We start from the raw sequence: 18,280 nt of genomic DNA on the forward strand, positions 1-18,280 counted from the left end.
GTATGATTACTAAAATATTTTTACTCCGATATTTCAATTTTTTGTTTAGTCAGATGAAATGTTGGTACAGGAAACATGGATCCTTTATCTTTTTCAAGTCTTTAATGTTGTGGTTTTTATGTTTGTTTTAATATTGATTTCTTTAATAGCTGGAAATGTTGTTTGCTCTTGGGGGCGAGGAGAGAACAGATAGTTGGGTCACGGTGATAGCTGGAAATGTCCTTCACCTTAACTATATTTGGCTACTGTATTTTTCTTTATAGTTAGGATATCATTTGTACTTTTCTTCCACATGGCATGGCACATTGCTGGCTCTAGCTTATCCATTTATTTTGTGTGAGATGTACCAAACACTTACTAGTTTATATTTGTTGACATTGACAATGGCTGCTATTGTGTATTCATGTAAATATTGCTATAAATGGATCTGTTTTCATCTACTAGAAACTTCTATTCTATAGTTTCAATTTTAATTAAAGTAACACTGCAAGATTGTTTTCCGCGTCTTGTGTATATATTTCTATCATTTGACATAAGATTGAATATTGTGTTAGGTCTTTTGTAGTTGGCAAATAGAAAAATGAATGCACTTGCAGCTTCCAACAGGAACTTTAAGTTGGCTTCTAGGATTTTGGGATTGGATTCCAAGCTCGAGAAAAGTTTACTCATTCCATTCAGAGAGATCAAGGTAATTAAACATGCAAAATGGTTTATGTTCTTGCAAATTTGTTTACAGCTCTTGTTTTTTTTTGTATGTTCTATTTTATGTTTATGTTGTTAAAATAAAACTGTTGTGCGATGAAAATTCAGGTTGAATGTACCATTCCAAAAGACGACGGAACGTTGCAGTCTTACATTGGGTTTCAGGTTCAACACGATAATGCTATAGGCCCTATGAAAGGAGGGATCAGATACCATCCCGAGGTTATTTATATTCTAACATTACGAAATCTTATAGAAACAAAACTAGAAATAAAAAGTTATGATTCTGAATGGTTTATTGGACTGGTTAGGTTGATCCAGATGAGGTGAATGCTTTAGCACAACTAATGACATGGAAAACAGCTGTAGCATATATACTTTATGGTGGCGTGAAAGGAGGGATAGGGTGTAACCCTTCAGAGCTAAGTATATCTGAGTTAGAAACCAGAGTTTTTACTCAAAAAATTCATGATCTAATTTTTCTTCTAGGTATTAATCTAGTTATATGATTAACCTTAAAAGTTAAATGCTAACTGCTATTTAATTGACTTCTCATTAATTTTCGAGCAAAGATTAAACAGGATTTTCAATACAGGAACGCGTCCTCTTCCTGACATACAGACTCCAAAAGGAGTTAAAGCTCGGATTTGGGTAGCATTGACTGCCTTTTCTTGATGATATTTGCTCTTTTCCGACAATTTTCTTGCCGCATGACCAACAAACTTCCTGGAATATCATCTAATGAAGATCAGAGAACTTTAGAACCAACTCTCGAGACAAGAAACGTGGAAGTTCTTTCTCCATCAACTCAAGAAAATACAGAGGAAATTCTCCTTTCCTCGTTGCTAAAAAGGTTAGGTAATTTGTGCATTGTTGGAAAGTCAATTATGGCCACCGAGGAGTCACGTTCGGATGGAGAGAACTAGTTTTCTAGAGCACTTATAAAATTAGTGATGTTTTATTTGTATTTTGATAATAAATATATGCAATACTAATTCATAAAATGTTTCATATTAAATGTATTTTTTAAAATTTTTTATTTGTTTAATATAATAAATGTATTTCTCAAAATATTAGTGAGAATTTGAGATATGTCAAAATATTAGAAATTATAAAAATAATAGGTTTATTACAAACACCAACGAAAGCGCTTTTTCAGAAAAAGCGTTGCCTTAGGCTTATATATGAAAGCGCTTTTTAAGAAAAAGCGCTGCCTTATGCCAATATATGAAAGTGCTTTTTAAGAAAAAGTGATGCCTTAGGTTTAACTACGCCAACGCTTTTGACTAAACCAAAAGCGCTGCTAAAACCTATAGCAGCGCCACCTATAGCAGCGCTTTTAAAGCCCAAAAAAAGCGTTGTCGTAGGTCTTTTATGGCATAGTGCAGACAAGATGTCATGACATCTGGTCTCTAGTGGTATTCTGAATTATGTGAGAGTTTCAATTTTCTATGTTTGAGGTCGGGTCTCCCTGTAAGGGTTTATTGTGTGCAACTCTGATTGTTTTTGTTTGCTGGATTTTCAAGTTTACATGATGTTCATGTATATTGTATTTTGTATTTGTGGTTGTTTTTGTTTATATCTCCAACTGTATCTTTCAAAGGTTGTTTTAGCCAAAATTTGACAAAGGGGAAGATTGTAAGTTTCCTTGGTTTTATGACTAGAAACATTTTTTCTAAAACATGGTTCACAACCGATATTGTGGCAGATGTCTTGACATGTTGGTTAGACATCTCAAAAGATAGATGTTCTGAAAGATGTCGTAACATGTTATACCAAAACATCAGGACAATTCAAGTTTTTAAATCTTAGAAGATTTGTTTTGTTATAATGAAGATTCTGTATGGTTTTAGTACTCATACAGTCGCAACTAAGGAAGGATTTTTTTAGGAACATTGCAGATTTGATTTGGTTTCATAAAAAAGATATTAAAGACTTTTTAGGAAACTTTGAAGATTTGTTCCTATTTTTTTGGAAAAGATTTACAACTGGAAGATTGGATTTACGTGAAAAGTCCAAGCCCATACTACACGAGTCTATTTATAAGGACTTGTTGGACCTAAAAACACTTGGAGAAGCCGTGTACATGAGATAAGGGTTTAGCGTTTTTAGTGTGTTCTTTATGTATTGCAATCCAATCGATTATCTCTTTGATAATCAGAGTTGGATGGATTTTTATTGTTCATTGTCAATCACTCACGAGCTCTTAGGCAAGAGTAAATTGTGTGTCAAGTTTTCTATCGTTCATTAGTCAAATGCTTTTAAGCAGAACTAATTTTGTCTTGGAAGAGTGTCTTCTATCTTTTAGTTATTGTTGAGAGTTTGTCACTAGTTTGTGAGTGAAAGGAAGTGTGAGTGGGTTCTCATATCTAGGAATGCCCTAGGTAGAAATTGCATTGGTAGTGATTAGGTGAGAAACTTGTAAACATGTGTTGTTTAAGGTTTCAAAATAATACTATTAAATTGGATTTCCTTCATGGCTTTGTAGCCCCCAGATGTAGGCGATGTTGCACCGAACTGGGTAAACAATCACTAGTGTTATTTTACTTTCAACAACCTATTTTATCTGCATAATTGTTCTTGTTGTTGTTACTGATTTGATCCCAGTATCGTAACATCTGGTTTGACATCTGGTATTTGTGTGCTAGAAATTTAAGATATAATTAAATATATGATCCATTATTTATGCTGGATTAAATTAATTATATTAGCATAGAAGAGTATTAACATAGACATATATATTCTAAGAAATGCATAGCAGCTGAGACGAGGTACACAATTTATTTTTGGTTTATTTATTCATAATAGAAAAGTGGAGCCCTAGTTAAAGGTACACGAGAATGATATTTCATCCCTTGCTCATTATGAGCTACACCTCTTTATAGCATACATGCATAATATCTTATCACTTATTAAAAGCATCAAAAATTAAAGATGGAGGACCCACTATTTGATGGCTTCATTACTCTTTTTGAAGAGGTTGAGCATTTGCAAAGTAAGATTGTTTTTGATTTTTTAGGAGTCTGTCAACCTCTTGAGAAGATCCAGGAAATGCAAGCTCTTTCACAGGTCTCTGTATTTGGCTTATGACATTGTCCTCCTCACCTTCAAATTTTTAATCACCCAGAAAGTTAATATTTAATTAATTTATTTCATTATTGATTCGAGTAGAAGAAAACATATTAGCACACACATAAAAAAAATTCTACATCAAATTTAATTTAATTTTTGTTTGCTTGGAAAATAATTTTATTGCTATTTTCTTTTCAAATTTTAATATTATATTAATTATTTTCTTATCAAGTATAACCTTATCTTATCAATTATATATATATATATATATATATATATATATATATATATATATATATATATATATATATATATATATATATATATATATATATATATAAATGAAAGATACGATTAAATGTAAGAACATAATTATAATCTTTTTACAAAGAGAATAAGTAAGAATATAGTATACCTGCAAGGAAGTTTCTCTGGTTGTTCTCGGCATTAATACCAAATCCAATCAAATTGAGATCCGAGGAGGCATTTATGGCAATTGGATAACCTGCTGGAATCACAAAAACATCACCGGGAGACAATCTAGCTTTGTACCTTTGCACTTGTTTGCTTATCTCTTCTTCTCTTTGTTCCTCTTCATCATCATTTCCCCCTCTTTGCTCTTGTTGATTCTCATTGCTTTGACCCACAAGTTCAAAATCTCCTTTTCCTTCATTAACCGTTACTATCACAATGGCCCTTGAATTGTAGTTTGGCAACAATAAAGATCCCTAAAATAAAATTTGAATAAAAAATAATGTAACTATAGCTCTCAATTATCTAAATAAAACATGATATTAAATATACAAATGTCTTGTCAATGAGATGTCAACTTAATGATATGAGTTTGATCTTATAATTTATACAATCAAAATTCAAATTCCCTAAAATAATTTTAAAATTATTATCAGTATCTTTTTAATAAATAATAATATCTAATTTATTATCTAGTTTATTTGTATATGTTATAAAATAATTTTGTTATACCTCCTTAATCTCCACGGAATTGACAAATATGTCTAAGTCTTGAAGTTGTGGATTTTTCTCTGGGGTGATCTCAAAGAATTTACCAAACTTGTTGGAATAGATAGGATTGCGACTTTTCAAGTTGAATGGTTCAGATTCTGATGATACACTTTTTTTGGAGCTAGACTTTGCATTTTTGCCAAGTTCCTCAATTTGTTCCCTTGATATTTTGACTATTACATCTTCTTCGTTGATCTTTTGTCTACTATCCCTAAGGATTCTTCGGTGTTGTGGATCTTGTTCCTTCTCTTCTAAAAGAACCTTTTCTATCTCCTCGTAATCGGTCTTTATTTTCAACGATATAAAATAGGAAAAAGTGAATATTTACATGAAGTAAATAAAACTAGTACATGAAAAACGAATAAAGGATGTGTGTTGCATGCTTACGTTGAAAGCTGCCTCTAAAATATTCTTGCTGAACCCAGATAAAAATGACGGTTGATTTTGAGTTCCAGATATTAAGAAAGTCTATTAAAAAATACAAATAAACAATGGTAAGAGTAGAAAAACATTACAATATAATGTGGCAAAATTGAGTCATAACTTTTGTTGTGATGCTATTGTAGATCTCTAAAATTGTTTTATGTGGTGGCATGCAGACAATGTGTAATATGAAAAAAGATAAGCTCTGACTTTATTACCTGCAATTGACCGGGTCTGTTTACTGGGATGGCGAGCTCTAATACTCTAAGATCCTCGTTGTCATCTCTGTTAGCCAAATAAGCAACGGTGTCAGCAGAAAGTTTGATGGTATCACCACGTTCAAGATTGAAGGAGTTTCGATCATTGGAGTTCAACACTGTGAGAATGGCTTTTCCTGCATATTGTAATTAAGATTAAATTTCTATTTTCAACTTGATTTATCTTCGTAAAAAACAAATTTATAAAGTAAGAAATATCATTATAAAAAAAATGTTGATGATCATTTTATAATCTATAAATTTGATATGTAATACATTACTACTAAGGACTACAAGGATGGAGTCAGCATCGCTGTATTGTGGAAGAAAAAGAGTGTGAGGTTTGGACTTATATTCTAAAAGACGGTAGTTTTGAAGATTTTCAAATATTTGGGAACGTTCATCAAACCTTTGGAGGAGACGAATGTGTCCGTTTTCATTCTCATAAAGAGTTTGAAACCTATTAGATTTAAAGATAAAGGGGTTCTGTTGATCAGATCTAGAAGAGACACAAACTGAGGCCAAAAAAGCAACTCCTAAAAGCATTAAGAGTTTGATGGTTGTAGCAGCCATATTGATTTGAATTTAAGTGTCACTTTGTTTACTATGGATGATGAGATGATGGAGTAATACACTGAAATGAGAGAGTATTTATAACTAAATAGATGAAAGGCGCAAGATTAACATGCACCAACATTTGGTCATAGTGTACCATGCATGTTGACTAGTGTTAAATGAACAAAATTGAGGTGGCTAATTAAAATGAAAAGATTCGTATACGTGTTACTGAGTTTGGGTGGTGGAATTTGTTTGAATTTGATGAACATAGACATTCTTTTGGCTATTATACAATTCCAAGAAATCATATTGCAATCAATCACTAAAAAGCATTATGTAAGTACTTATTTTAATTAACACTGCTATATACATCAAACATAATTCCAAGAAGCTATAATGACAGCTTTGTGTTGTTAACAATTAACTCACTTCCACTGATAATGTTGTTACAATTATTTAATTATTCTTTTATTGAAACGAATGCAGATTCTTCTCATTATTTTTGTTTGAGAAAAAATTGTATGCACATAAAATTTGACATCAAATCGAATTACACTTTAAATATATAGTTAATATGTATTTAATTAAGAGTGAAGACTCATTTTATTATTTACAAAAATCACAAACCTCAAATTAATCTTTCACAAAAAAATCTGATTTAAAACCTGAGATCTTGAGAGGAGCACACTCTCAGGACCCAAGCGTTTTACCGGTAGATCTATTAGATTATGTTGTTAATATTTTTAATGATTAAAACTTAACTTATTAATTAATATAGTAAATATTTACTTATTTATTTATTTATTTATTCAAATAATACACAAATTTAAAAATAAAACTAATAAAATCTAAAATCTAAATATAATTGATCAAGTAGAAATAAATTAGTTAATATTTAATTGAATTACTATTAAGTTAATGTATTATTATTTTATTTGAATTAATTAAATACTTCAAAAATAAATTGATTATGTTATTTGAATGTATTACATGTTTTAATAATTAATTGAGTTACTATTAAGTTAATTAATTATTATAATATAATTTTAAATAAGTAAACATTTTTTATGTGTTATTTAATTTCAATTATATATCATATAATTTATTTCTATTAGATTAATCATATTTAAGATTTATATTTTATTAATTTTATTTTAAATTTTTGTATTATTTAAAATACATAAATACTTATTTATGTTATTTAAAATAAGAATAAGTAAATATCTATTATGAATTATTAAGTGAAGTATTCATCATTAAAAATATTAACAACAATTGGTCTAGGTCTAGGTGTAAAGTGATTATCATTTAACTTTAAGGGAATTGAGTTCAAGACTCATGGTTCCAAATATTATCATAAATCATGGGAGTTATCTCACTAATGTACATTGATGTATATTTTTGTTCTAAGTTTTGAATTGTCTAACATTAATATAAATCATATAACTTATTTGTTCCTAATGTACATTGATCTAGTGGTAAAGATATAAGACGTGTCTTAAAGGTCCCTGAATTCAATTCCTTCTTGGAACAAATTTTTTTTTTTTATATTTTTCAAATCTAAATTATTTAAAATAAAATTGAAATAAAAAATAAAAAATTAATTTTAGTATTTAAAAAATGATAAATAAAAAATAATATCCAATGTAGCAGTTCATTAAAAAAATATTAATAAATTGACGAATATAATCCAGTTCAATTTTGTAAGTGATTAAATCGAATATTTTTTTGTAAAAGATTAATTTGGATTCTGTAATTTTTATGAGGGACAAAATGAATCTTCACTCAATTAAATAACAGTATCACTAAACATGATAGTAAATATTAAAATTTTATTTTATTCATGAAATTTATAATGATATAGAGAGATTAGTTAGTTGGGTCTTAAATTACTATACCCCTCCGACCTGAATTATAAACAAATATTATCTTTTTAGGTTCATTGAATAATAAATGTATCAGATCTTCATAAAAGACCAAATACATTCATTATTGAAAGAACCTAAAAATAAAATTTTTGCTTATATAATAATGGCCAGATGGAAGAGGGAGCACTTCATAACATATTCTTCCATTGATTAATTAATCCATATAGTACTTGTAAGTTGTACTTATTGCTAAGGGTTCCTCTGAAACCTTAAATTGAAAGATCAAAATTTCATTAATAAACTACTCTAGAATATAAGTCCTTTGGGACCAAACTTTATTCTAACATGTGAAAGATTGCAACTTCATAAAATGTCTTCATAGTAGTAGATGCAACCACCACGTGATTTAAATTATACATTAGTTTTCTTTGGTTTGAAACCTATTTTCTCTCTATATATACGAGTCTCAACCTTTGATAAGCATAGCATATTCAATACATATATTTTCAGCTTGTGATTGATAAACAATGGCTATCAATGGAAAGCTTGAGGTAGAAATTGAAGTAAAGTCTAGTGCAGATAAGTTCTGGAGTATTATTAAGGAGTCTGCAGCTATATTCCCTAAGGCTTTTCCCCAATGACTAGGGGTGGGAATAGGTTGGTGTCGTGTGAAAAAATCGGGATGAGACACCTGATGCCTTCTCTGGGCTCGATGCTCAAGAAAATGATTTTGTTTTTTTGTCACGACCAAACTTTTTATTGTTTCCAAAGTAGGAAAAGGAAAAAAGTTGCAATAACCTTAAAAGATATGCAAAGCAAATAACACAAAATTAAAAGCAATGCAAAAGTGGGGGAGAGATTCCGGGTAAGAGGGTTGGTTATACGAAGGGAAGGTGTTAGCACCTAACGTATCTATAGTACTCTATAGGTTTCTTTGTTATGTTTGTCTGTGTATTTCATTCTATGCTATTGGGGAGGTTCTTTGTTGTGAGATAGGTGGGACCTAAGGTGTTTGTTTGATTATGCTCGCAAAGATTATCGCAATCTTCTGCATACATATCCCTTAGAGGGAATCAGAGCATCTGTAGCTCGGGGTCTACGGGTGCTAAGTGTCATACCCCAAAATTTGCCCATACTATTTCTCTTATACAAATTCAAATCAATACATAAAGCTCCAAGACACATTCTCCTATACAAGGCTCAGAAACTAGGGTTTGGTTTGTTCAAAGGAAAATCAATGAATCAATGGCTCCAAGGCATCCCATATGGCTCAAAATATCTCACATTACCTCTATGACAAGTATCAAGTCTCAGCTTAAAAGATTGGTCACTCAATTGTTCAGAAGGTCAACAGTCGACTAGATTGACCTAAAAGTCAACTGTGGTCAAAATACAGTCAAAAGTCCTGATTTTTTGTCAACATCCTTCCATTGAAGTATCATTCACCATTTGATCAAGAATTGATCATGGTTCATCAAGGAAAGATCAAAAATCAACAATTCAAAAAGTTTCTAAATTAGAGTTTGTGTAGGAGAAAGTCAACTGAACTTTGACCAGCCATAACTCTCACATGGAACATCAGAAATTTCCCATCTAAAGCTCATCTTGAAGGAAATTGAATTCTCTACAACTTTGTCTCTCACATGCCAAGGCCAGAAATGCACCATTTGGGAGATATGAGCCAAAACATTACAGGTCCTTCTAAAGGATCGCAAAAAGTCATTTTTTCTCAAAGCTCATAACTTGAACATGGTAAACTCAATTGAGATGAAACCAAAAGGAGGTTTTAGAGGACATCTTAGGCTTTCCAAAATGGTCAATAACGCCTTCATAGGGTTAAAGATGAGAGAGATACGCATTGTTGAAGTCGAGCAATTTCTAGAGAATGCATGAAGCCAATATGAAGCAATTTTGGATTTCTTTTCAAATGGGCCTTAATGCTTAAGCTATCCACGAAATTTCAAACCTATAAGGAGCCCATTGTTCATATATTTTTTATTTCATAATTTTATTTTATTTATCTTTGATTTTATTCATTAAAACTCAAAGTAAATCAAATAAAATCACAATTAAATGAAATAAAATTATATGAATCACTCATCAAATATTTATTCCATCCAAATTAAATCAAAATTATGGAAAAAATATGAAGAGATATTGGAAGGAAATTTAATCCAAAAATAGAAGCATTTTATGGTTTTATTTGCAATTTTCCAAGTCACTCAATAACACAAGATCCAAGCCCATAACTTGACCTAATGTGCTCTATTATATATGCTCATGATATTCAGCATAAGGGGAGGACGAAAAATCTAAAAAGAAGGCTAGGGTTTTCCAAGTTCAAAAACACTTCAAACTAGGGCACGAGTGGATCTTGATTCAGGTGACTTTCAAAGCATTCCAACCACCTCAATTCATTGCTGGGATACTAAAGGGTGAGTCTCAATCCATAGCTGAGTTTCATAACACTTGGAATGCACACATCATGTTCACTACCTTCATATGCATTCTGGTCTTGATAATTCGAAATTTTAATTTGTTTTGATCAAAACTAACCATGTATACAAGCTCATATTGATGTTCAGGACAGGTCTAACGTGTGACATGTGAGTTTCACGGGTTAAAACGTACATCACCATTGTTGAGGGCATAAGCTTCGGCCCTTGCGTTTTCATGGTTACAGACCTTTTCAGCCCAAGCTAATCACTCCATTAGATTTGCATCGTATGAATTAGTAGGTCTGGACTCTTTTTGCGTCTTGTTTGATTGTTTTTGCAGGTTCAGATGGCAGCCATGAAGGTAACACACATATGGGAAATCCGCAGGAAAATGCTTAGGTACTTCTGCAGCTATTTCCGCAGGTCCCAAGGATGAAGATGATGAGGTGTCTTCTGGGTCCACTTGCAGTTCGTGTGTGTGGATGCTATTGGCCGATTAGAATTCCTCTCTCTCCATCCAGCGTGTTTCTTGATCATTGGGCGGTCAAACTTCAGCAACCCTCTCTCTCTCTCTTGCTTATTGGTTTGTTCAGACTCTCTAGGTCCCACTTTTGACTTAGCTTCAAACTTGACTGACGAAGAACACTTGGCATAAGAAGAAGACTTGCAACTACTAACACCTGGGTTCGATCCCCAGGATTGACGTTGTATTTTTTTCCATCAATTTAAATATGGATCCCACGTAACAGGCTTACGTACGTCCACCATACGCTCCTTCAATCTCACCGTTAGAGCTCCATGCTTCCAGATCCGAAGGCTTTGAAGATGCTTGTCCATGATACTCCCTCAGAAGGCAAACGCACCTGATCTCCAACGCCAGGTTTTTAATTATTATTTTTTTATATACAATCTTTTCTTTTCTCTTTTAATTAAACTAATTTAGTTTTTTTTTACATAGTTCTTTTTAGTTTTCTCTTATAAAACTTTTAAAAATCTTTTTATATAACAATTTTAATTTTATATTAACAATATAATTTAGTCTTAATTTAGAGTTTTAATTTAGATTAACTAACTTAGCTTTAGACTTAATTATAATTTAATCTTTAGACTTAGGTTTATAAAAATTAGTATTTTTAGGCTAACAATAATAAATTAATTTTAGGCTAATTATTTTTAGGTTTTTATAATAATAATTAATGTTAGATTTTATCACTAGCCTTTGCCCCTAACCTTAAATCATATATTTGGTAGGTGTTGTCCGTCAACTAGGATTTTACCCTTAGGTTTCTAGCCACAAGGGTTTATACTTACCCTTTTGTAATCAAATTGAATTTTCTTTCAAGCCACGATTCTCTTCTCATCTCAAAACTCTTGAATGTCGCATGATTTGTTTAAATTCCGTCTTTTATTTAATTATGCTATTATTTAATTATTTATTTAAAGTATTTAATTTCCGTCTTTTAAATTCTAGATGGTGTATAGGTTGCACATTTTTGGATGTAATAGTAATTAAGGTTTTACTTTCCCGCACTTTTACTTTCCGCATTCCCCGGTTTTGGTTATGTACCCCCTAATCCCGAAGCTTTGTAATAGCGTAGGATATTTACTTTCCGCAATTTATTTTCTGTAAATATATTAACTGTGTGGTTAGTAATTTAGGGAGTGGCAAGATCAATTGAACATAGCTCACCTAATTCAAGATAACATAACTGAATTCAACTCACGTGATTGTTACACACACTCACCTTTAGGGTAATCCCTCTTGGTTGCCTTCTCGATCAAAAATAGTCAAGTCCCTCGGATATAGGGATACCTTAGCTTGCTGCCTTCAATACAAATCATCATAGTCCCTCGATATAAAGATCATAGTCCATTCGAGTTGCCTACGATAAAAACTGATCTCGTCCCTCGATGTTGCCTCGATTAAATGGTGATAGTCCCGTCGATTGCTAAGGTATCCTTATTGTTGCCTTCATGACTATTATATCCTTCCCTTAGACTACCTGCCCTTAGACTATCTGTTTAATTTTTGTTTGAAATCTTTTCATTATAAGCCCTGGGCTGTGCCACTTATGGCGCTTAGAATGATAAAGATGTTTTTTGTTTAGCCAGCCTTGTGGCAAAAACAAGTTTGATTAGCCAGCCTTGTGGCAAAAACTTTTGATAAGTCAGCCTTGTGACAAAAAGTTTTGATTAATCAGCCAGCCTTGTGGCAAAAGTTTTGATAAGTCAGCCTTGTAGCAAAAACTTTGATTAATCAGCCAGCCTTGTGGCAAAAGTGTTGATTGATTAGCCAGCCTTGTGGCAAAAAAAAAAGAAATTTGATTGATTGATTGTGATGATATCGAAGAGATACTCCTATCATAGAGATGATAAATGTCTAATCTCCTAGGGTATTTGATTTGGATTATGGGGATGCTTATAAGAAGCCCGTGGGTCCTTGTACGAAGCCCAAGAGGAGGCTATCCGAGGGTCCTTGCATTGTAAGCCCAAGAGGAGGCTATGGGAGGGACAATCGAGGGTCCTTGCATTGTAAGCCAAGAGGAGGCTATGGGAGGGACAAGTCGTTTGTACAAAGCCCAAGAGGAGGCGTGGTATAGTTGGTTTGAGCTCTTAAAGCGATTTCACCGGGAAACCATACTCTATGTCCTAACCTAAACTAGGGAGATTCTTTGCACGAAGCCCAATAGGAGGCTATGGGGAACCTAGTGTTGTACTAAGTTGAACAAGTATATATAACATCATCACAAATATGAACAAGTACGAACAAATATGAACAAGTACATGAACAAATATGAACAAGTATGAACAGTTATATATGACAAGGTGTGTGTGTACAATGGAGTTTATGAAGGAAATATACCTACAAGGATGATCAGTTTATGTACACGGGGCTCGGGACTTATACTCGGGGAGAGGCCCATTGAGTTTATTCATGGCTATGTAAATGTATATTTACAAAGGGGGTTGGGACTTATACCTTGAGGGAGACCCATGTTTTATTTTATAAAACATGGTTGATTGTTTTGTTAAAAAGCGCGAGGTTTCGTCGTTTAAAAACTGTTTGAAAGTTTTGTTTTGAAAGAAGTTTTTTTTTTGTTTAAAGAAAAACTATACAAAGAAAAGGAATGGGACTTATACTCTCTAATATTCGAGAGGCCCAATTGTTTTGAAAATCAATTGATCAATCCAAAAAGATTTGATCAAGAGTTTTTTTGAAAAGAAAACCAAAAAGAAATGGTTTATTGTTTTGAAAAACTTTGATCGTTTGTTGAAAACAGTTTGAATTTTGACAAAAAGTCAACTTAATTAAGATAAAGACAAAGCTTATGCCTAATTAAGACCTAAATGATTAGGGTTTGATCACAGAATATTTACAAGTGATTAAGCTTTGAAAATCAAGTGAAAAAAACTATTTTTAAAGTATTAAAACATTTAAAAACAAGTCATTTTAAACTTAATAAAAACACATCAAATAAATACTTTTTTTGTGATTTTTTTTGGACATTCATAAAATATATACATTAAATGACAAGTGTACAAAAAATGAAGTGAAAATGAATTAATTTGATTGGTTAATTAATTAAGTGAAGTTGTTAAGAAAAATGAAGAAAATAAGTGATAAAAAAGAGGTTTTGGTCCCTATGAGTGTTGAACTCGTGACCTGGAGGTTGCTTCTCAAAACAAAAGCCAACTGAGCCACGCTTGTGGCTTGTAATATACACGCGTCCATTTAATTATATTAAAAAACAAGAATTTGAATTTTATGAACAAAAAAGCGCGCCAAGAACACCATCCCCATTTGATTTTGAAAATCTTTGAAACTGGATTGTTTTGATCGAGTAGATAGTCTATCTCACTCGGTTTTTCATAAGGAACATGATGGTGATCTTTAATTTCATTTATTTTTGCTCTAAGGTGATCAATTTTGTGATGAACACGAAGAACCCTAATATGACAAATCAATGTGAAATCGTGTATGATTGATGAATTGTGAAATTGATTGAGGGTTAATGATCAGTGATAGTGCAGAAACAAGATGTCAACTTAATTTTTCATTTATGATGCATGGTTCATGGAGTTTGAAGTTCAAGATCACTTACCTTAAAAATGGCAAAACTGAGAATCGAATTCGTGCTTGGAGGTGTTACAGATGTTGTTTTTTGATCTGGACAACTTCAATGGACCTTAGGGAACATGTTTGAATGCTTGGAATGAACTGGAAACCTCTTGATCAATCCATGGTACCCGATCTGCAGTAGGAGCAAGTGAAGATCAAGCTTGATGATTCTGATGTTTCAGGTCATGGATGATGATTGGGATAGCTCATATATAGTGTATGGATGATGTTTGAAGTGCTAGTTTGGACAGATATGAGCTGGTATGAAAATTGGCATGTTAAGGTTCAATTTTGGTTTATGTGGAAGTGAGGTAGTGATTTTGAGATTTAGGTGTTTTTGGGATGTATGAGGGGATCAAACACATCCCATATGATGTTTAAGAGTTGTTGGAACCACCATCTTGGCCAGAACTTCAATGGTTTAGAGGTTGGAAATTCTACCTCTTTGAAACTTAAGAAACTTGCAATTCAAGAAAGAAGAGAAAACCTATGCTTTGTGAGGTTTTGGTGTGAGAATGAATGTGATTTGATCCTCTATTTATAGGCCAAAAGTTATGAATGCAAGACTATACAAGTTGATCTTTCTTTGGTGATTTGGCATTTTGGAGATAAAATGGAATCTTTGCATTAAATGCAAAATGGTTAAAACCTAAACCATGGTTAAAATCTTCTATGCTTCTTATCTCTTTCTATTCTGATCAAAAACCAGAAATATCTCCCAATTATTGCTTGTTTATGTCATTGCTTGCATCATAAGGTAAAATGGTTCATAACTTTGTGAAAAATGACTTGAAATTTCAAGTGAAATGATCACTAATGGCAAAATTCAAAACCATAGCTATGCTCCATATTTTTTCATGCTCTTGGATATTTTGGAAAGCTCTTGTTATGTACTTCAAAACCCTAGTTTAAAGTTTCTTCAAGACCTTTAAGGAAATGGGTGACAAAGATCCATGAACTTTGAAGAAAATGAGGTTTTAAGTGAATTTTTCAAAAGATACCAACTTTGAAGCTCCATAACTCTTAAATGGTTGATCTTATGGAAAAAAATTATATGTGACAAAGTTGTTCATTGGATCAAAATCTACAACTTTCATGTTAGAAGTTTTTTTCAGTTTGTAGGTGAAATTTTGAGATATTCCCTTCCAAAGTTTGGAAAAAACCATTGAAAACACTTAGAAATTTTTCTAAGTATGAAAAGTCAAACTTTTGACTTTTTGATTCTTGATTGATTTTCTTGATTTTTCTTGATCAAATGACTTAAAATATCATATATTGATGATTTAAAACTTCAAAAGTCATGGTTGACCAAAATTTCCAAAAAGTCAATGGTGATCTTGGACAGTTGACTTTTTCAAACGAATCGCGTTTCTGGAGATTTCAAATGAACCAAGCTATCCTCACCAAATGAATGGTATGAATGGATCACATTGAGTCATTGGAGGACCTTGAGCCATGGTTTAAGTTGTGGCACCATGTCCTGATTAAAAAGTCAGTTGTTCAGATGAATTAGGTCAAAACCCTAATTGTCGACCAGATGAAATTGATGACTGTGGATCTTGAATTGAGATACAATTTCCATTGGATATTGTCATAGGGATTATTTGAAGATGATTGAACACTTTGATTGATGCCCTGGAGCTTTTTAGGGTTTCCCAAATATGATCCCTGATTTCAGTCCCTGATAGTTCAAAACCCTAGCCTGATGACTTGAAATTTCACTGTTGATCAATCCTTGTGTGGGAAATGTATTGAGCCAATAGATTAGGTCAAGATTATGCATTTGAGGTCTTGAGGTCATGTCCCAAGCTATTAGGTCAAATTCTGAGCAAAAGTCAAGAGTATACTATCTTCAGTCAAAACCCTAATTTGGTTGATCCAAAGCTTTTGAGCTTGTTGAAATGAATCTTTGAGGACCAAATGTTGATTGTTGATGAAGATATTTCATTTGAGATGAAGGGAGAACAAAACCCTAATTGATTGTTACTTGTACTGATGAGTGATTTCTTGATTAAACCCTGCTGAGTCACAAGTAGCAAACACAAGCTATGCAATTTGTTAGAGATGCAAATGATGCATATGCAAATGATATGAGGTGGTATCTTAGGTCAAAAATTGGGGTATGACAGCTGGGCCGAGCTAGGCTTTGCCAAGCCTAAGCCTGGCCTGCTATAATATTCAAAGCCTAAGCCTGGCCTGTAGCCTATCATAGGCTTATTTTTTTGGCTTGGGCCTGGCCTTTTTGAAGGCCTGATTGGCCTATTAGCCTACTTAAAAGCCTATTTCATTTGAACATTTTTAAAGAAGTCATTCAACTCGTCTTTATATAGACTAACAAATTAAAAGATCAGTGAGATTAAATGTTTGTTTGCATTAGTTTATTTGAGTTTACCTAGTAGCATAAATTTTGTGATATTATTTGTTTGAGAGAACTTATCGAAACAACTTATGACATTGTTCATAAGATTCTTTTCATCTTATTTTCATATATTTTTATGTGGCCTGTGGCCTAGCCTTTTTAGCTAAATAGGCTTATAAAAAAGCCTAGGCCTTTTCTATTTATCTAAAAAGCCTGGCCTGACCTAGGCCTATGTAGGCTGGGCCGTAGGCCCCTGTTAGTCGGCCTGGCCTATTCCCACCCCTACCAATGACTACAAAAGTATTGAGAATCTAGAAGGTGATGGGAAGATTGCTGGTTCTGTACGCCTAATAACTTTTGGTGAAGGTGTTTTTAAACTTTACCCTTATAAATATTTAATATAATGATTAATAGGATATTTGTTGTTTGCATTTTGAACTATTTGTGGTAATTTTTAGGTTCACCACTTGTGAAGATAATCAAAGAGAAGATTGATGTTGTTGATGACTCAGAGAGGACACTAACTTATAGTATCATTGATGGGGATCTTCTGAATTACTTTGAGAAATTTAAGGGACGCATCATTGTAACACCTAAGGGTGATGGAAGCTTGGTGAAATGGTCTTGTGAGTATGAAAAAAATAGTCAAAAGGTTTTTGAAGCAGAAATCATTAAGGAGTTTGCTCTTAATACCTTTCTTAAGGTTGATGAATATATTCTAAATGTGTTGTATGTGTTGGATAACTTGAATTACAAGATATTTTCTAATTGAGAAAAATAGAGAATAATAAAGAGCTATTGAGAAAGAAGTATTATTGGAAAGGAATTGAGTATTAATCTTTTTATAAACATGTGCTACATCCTTTATATATACAATTATACCACTAACAAACTAACTTCTAAAACTAACTTCTAGTTAGGAACCACATACATAGTTAGCATTAACCACATGCGTTACTATCATTAATCACATGTTGAATAATTAGTAACCACGTACTAAACTATCAGCAGCCACATATTGAACTATCAGTAACTACTTACTTAATTATAAATAACCACATGTAGAACTATCAATAACCACTTACTTAACTATTAGTAACCACATGCTGAATTATCAATAGCCACATGCTGAATTAATAGTAACCACACATTAAATTATTCATTTTCACTTATTGGACTATCAATTACCACATGCCGAACTATCAACAACCACTTACTAAACTATCAGTAACCTCATGTTGAACTATCAGTTTCCACTGACTGTATTATCAAAAACCACATGTTAAACTATTAGTAACCACTTATTGATCTATCACTAACCACATACTAAACTATCAATAACCACATACTTGCTTAGTAGTAACCACATGTTGAAAACTTAATTACACATCTAATACCTTTCATAATTCAAATTTCTTAAGTTCCTCATTTTCGTAAGTTCTTTGAGGCCTTCAAATCTT

The 18,280-nt window shown here is 32.3% G+C and overlaps 3 protein-coding genes across 3 annotated transcripts; 2 read left to right on the forward strand and 1 right to left on the reverse strand.

Moving 5' to 3' along the window:
• Positions 1 to 342: 342 nt before the first annotated feature.
• Positions 343 to 1,211, forward strand: LOC131618979 (probable glutamate dehydrogenase 3). The gene is made up of 3 exons (XM_058890125.1): positions 343 to 688; positions 811 to 924; positions 1,014 to 1,211. Exons 1-3 carry the CDS (start codon positions 581 to 583, stop codon positions 1,209 to 1,211), a joined length of 420 nt encoding a protein of 139 aa, XP_058746108.1. The 5' UTR covers positions 343 to 580.
• Positions 1,212 to 3,556: 2,345 nt separating this feature from the next.
• Positions 3,557 to 6,112, reverse strand: LOC131617181 (provicilin-like). The gene is made up of 6 exons (XM_058888529.1): positions 5,759 to 6,112; positions 5,439 to 5,614; positions 5,185 to 5,265; positions 4,759 to 5,082; positions 4,190 to 4,502; positions 3,557 to 3,807 (listed from the first exon to the last, which is right to left on the reverse strand). Exons 1-6 carry the CDS (start codon positions 6,048 to 6,050, stop codon positions 3,665 to 3,667), a joined length of 1,329 nt encoding a protein of 442 aa, XP_058744512.1. The 5' UTR covers positions 6,051 to 6,112; the 3' UTR covers positions 3,557 to 3,664.
• Positions 6,113 to 8,406: 2,294 nt separating this feature from the next.
• LOC131618980 (MLP-like protein 423) lies at positions 8,407 to 17,592 on the forward strand. The gene is made up of 3 exons (XM_058890126.1): positions 8,407 to 8,536; positions 17,106 to 17,186; positions 17,279 to 17,592. The coding sequence occupies exons 1-3, from the start codon at positions 8,431 to 8,433 to the stop codon at positions 17,590 to 17,592; spliced, it is 501 nt and encodes a 166-aa protein (XP_058746109.1). The 5' UTR covers positions 8,407 to 8,430.
• The last annotated feature ends 688 nt before the right edge of the window (positions 17,593 to 18,280 follow it).

The sequence above is a fragment of the Vicia villosa genome, linkage group LG7 (assembly GCF_029867415.1).
Source record: "Vicia villosa cultivar HV-30 ecotype Madison, WI linkage group LG7, Vvil1.0, whole genome shotgun sequence".
Taxonomy (NCBI): domain Eukaryota; kingdom Viridiplantae; phylum Streptophyta; class Magnoliopsida; order Fabales; family Fabaceae; genus Vicia; species Vicia villosa.

Excerpts from the sequence above, each read along its gene's own strand:
- LOC131618979 (XM_058890125.1), top strand. The coding sequence starts at position 581 with ATGAATGCACTTGCAGCTTCCAACAGGAACTTTAAGTTGGCTTCTAGG. Across the intron at positions 689-810 it reads TTCCATTCAGAGAGATCAAG|GTTGAATGTACCATTCCAAA; the intron begins GTAATTAAACAT and ends ATGAAAATTCAG. Across the intron at positions 925-1,013 it reads GGATCAGATACCATCCCGAG|GTTGATCCAGATGAGGTGAA; the intron begins GTTATTTATATT and ends TGGACTGGTTAG.
- LOC131618980 (XM_058890126.1), top strand. The coding sequence starts at position 8,431 with ATGGCTATCAATGGAAAGCTTGAGGTAGAAATTGAAGTAAAGTCTAGT. Across the intron at positions 8,537-17,105 it reads TATATTCCCTAAGGCTTTTC|CCAATGACTACAAAAGTATT; the intron begins CCCAATGACTAG and ends TTCCCACCCCTA. Across the intron at positions 17,187-17,278 it reads CCTAATAACTTTTGGTGAAG|GTTCACCACTTGTGAAGATA; the intron begins GTGTTTTTAAAC and ends GGTAATTTTTAG.
- LOC131617181 (XM_058888529.1), bottom strand. The coding sequence starts at position 6,050 with ATGGCTGCTACAACCATCAAACTCTTAATGCTTTTAGGAGTTGCTTTT. Across the intron at positions 5,615-5,758 it reads CATCCTTGTAGTCCTTAGTA|GAAAAGCCATTCTCACAGTG; the intron begins GTAATGTATTAC and ends TACAATATGCAG. Across the intron at positions 5,266-5,438 it reads ACAGACCCGGTCAATTGCAG|ACTTTCTTAATATCTGGAAC; the intron begins GTAATAAAGTCA and ends ATTTTTTAATAG.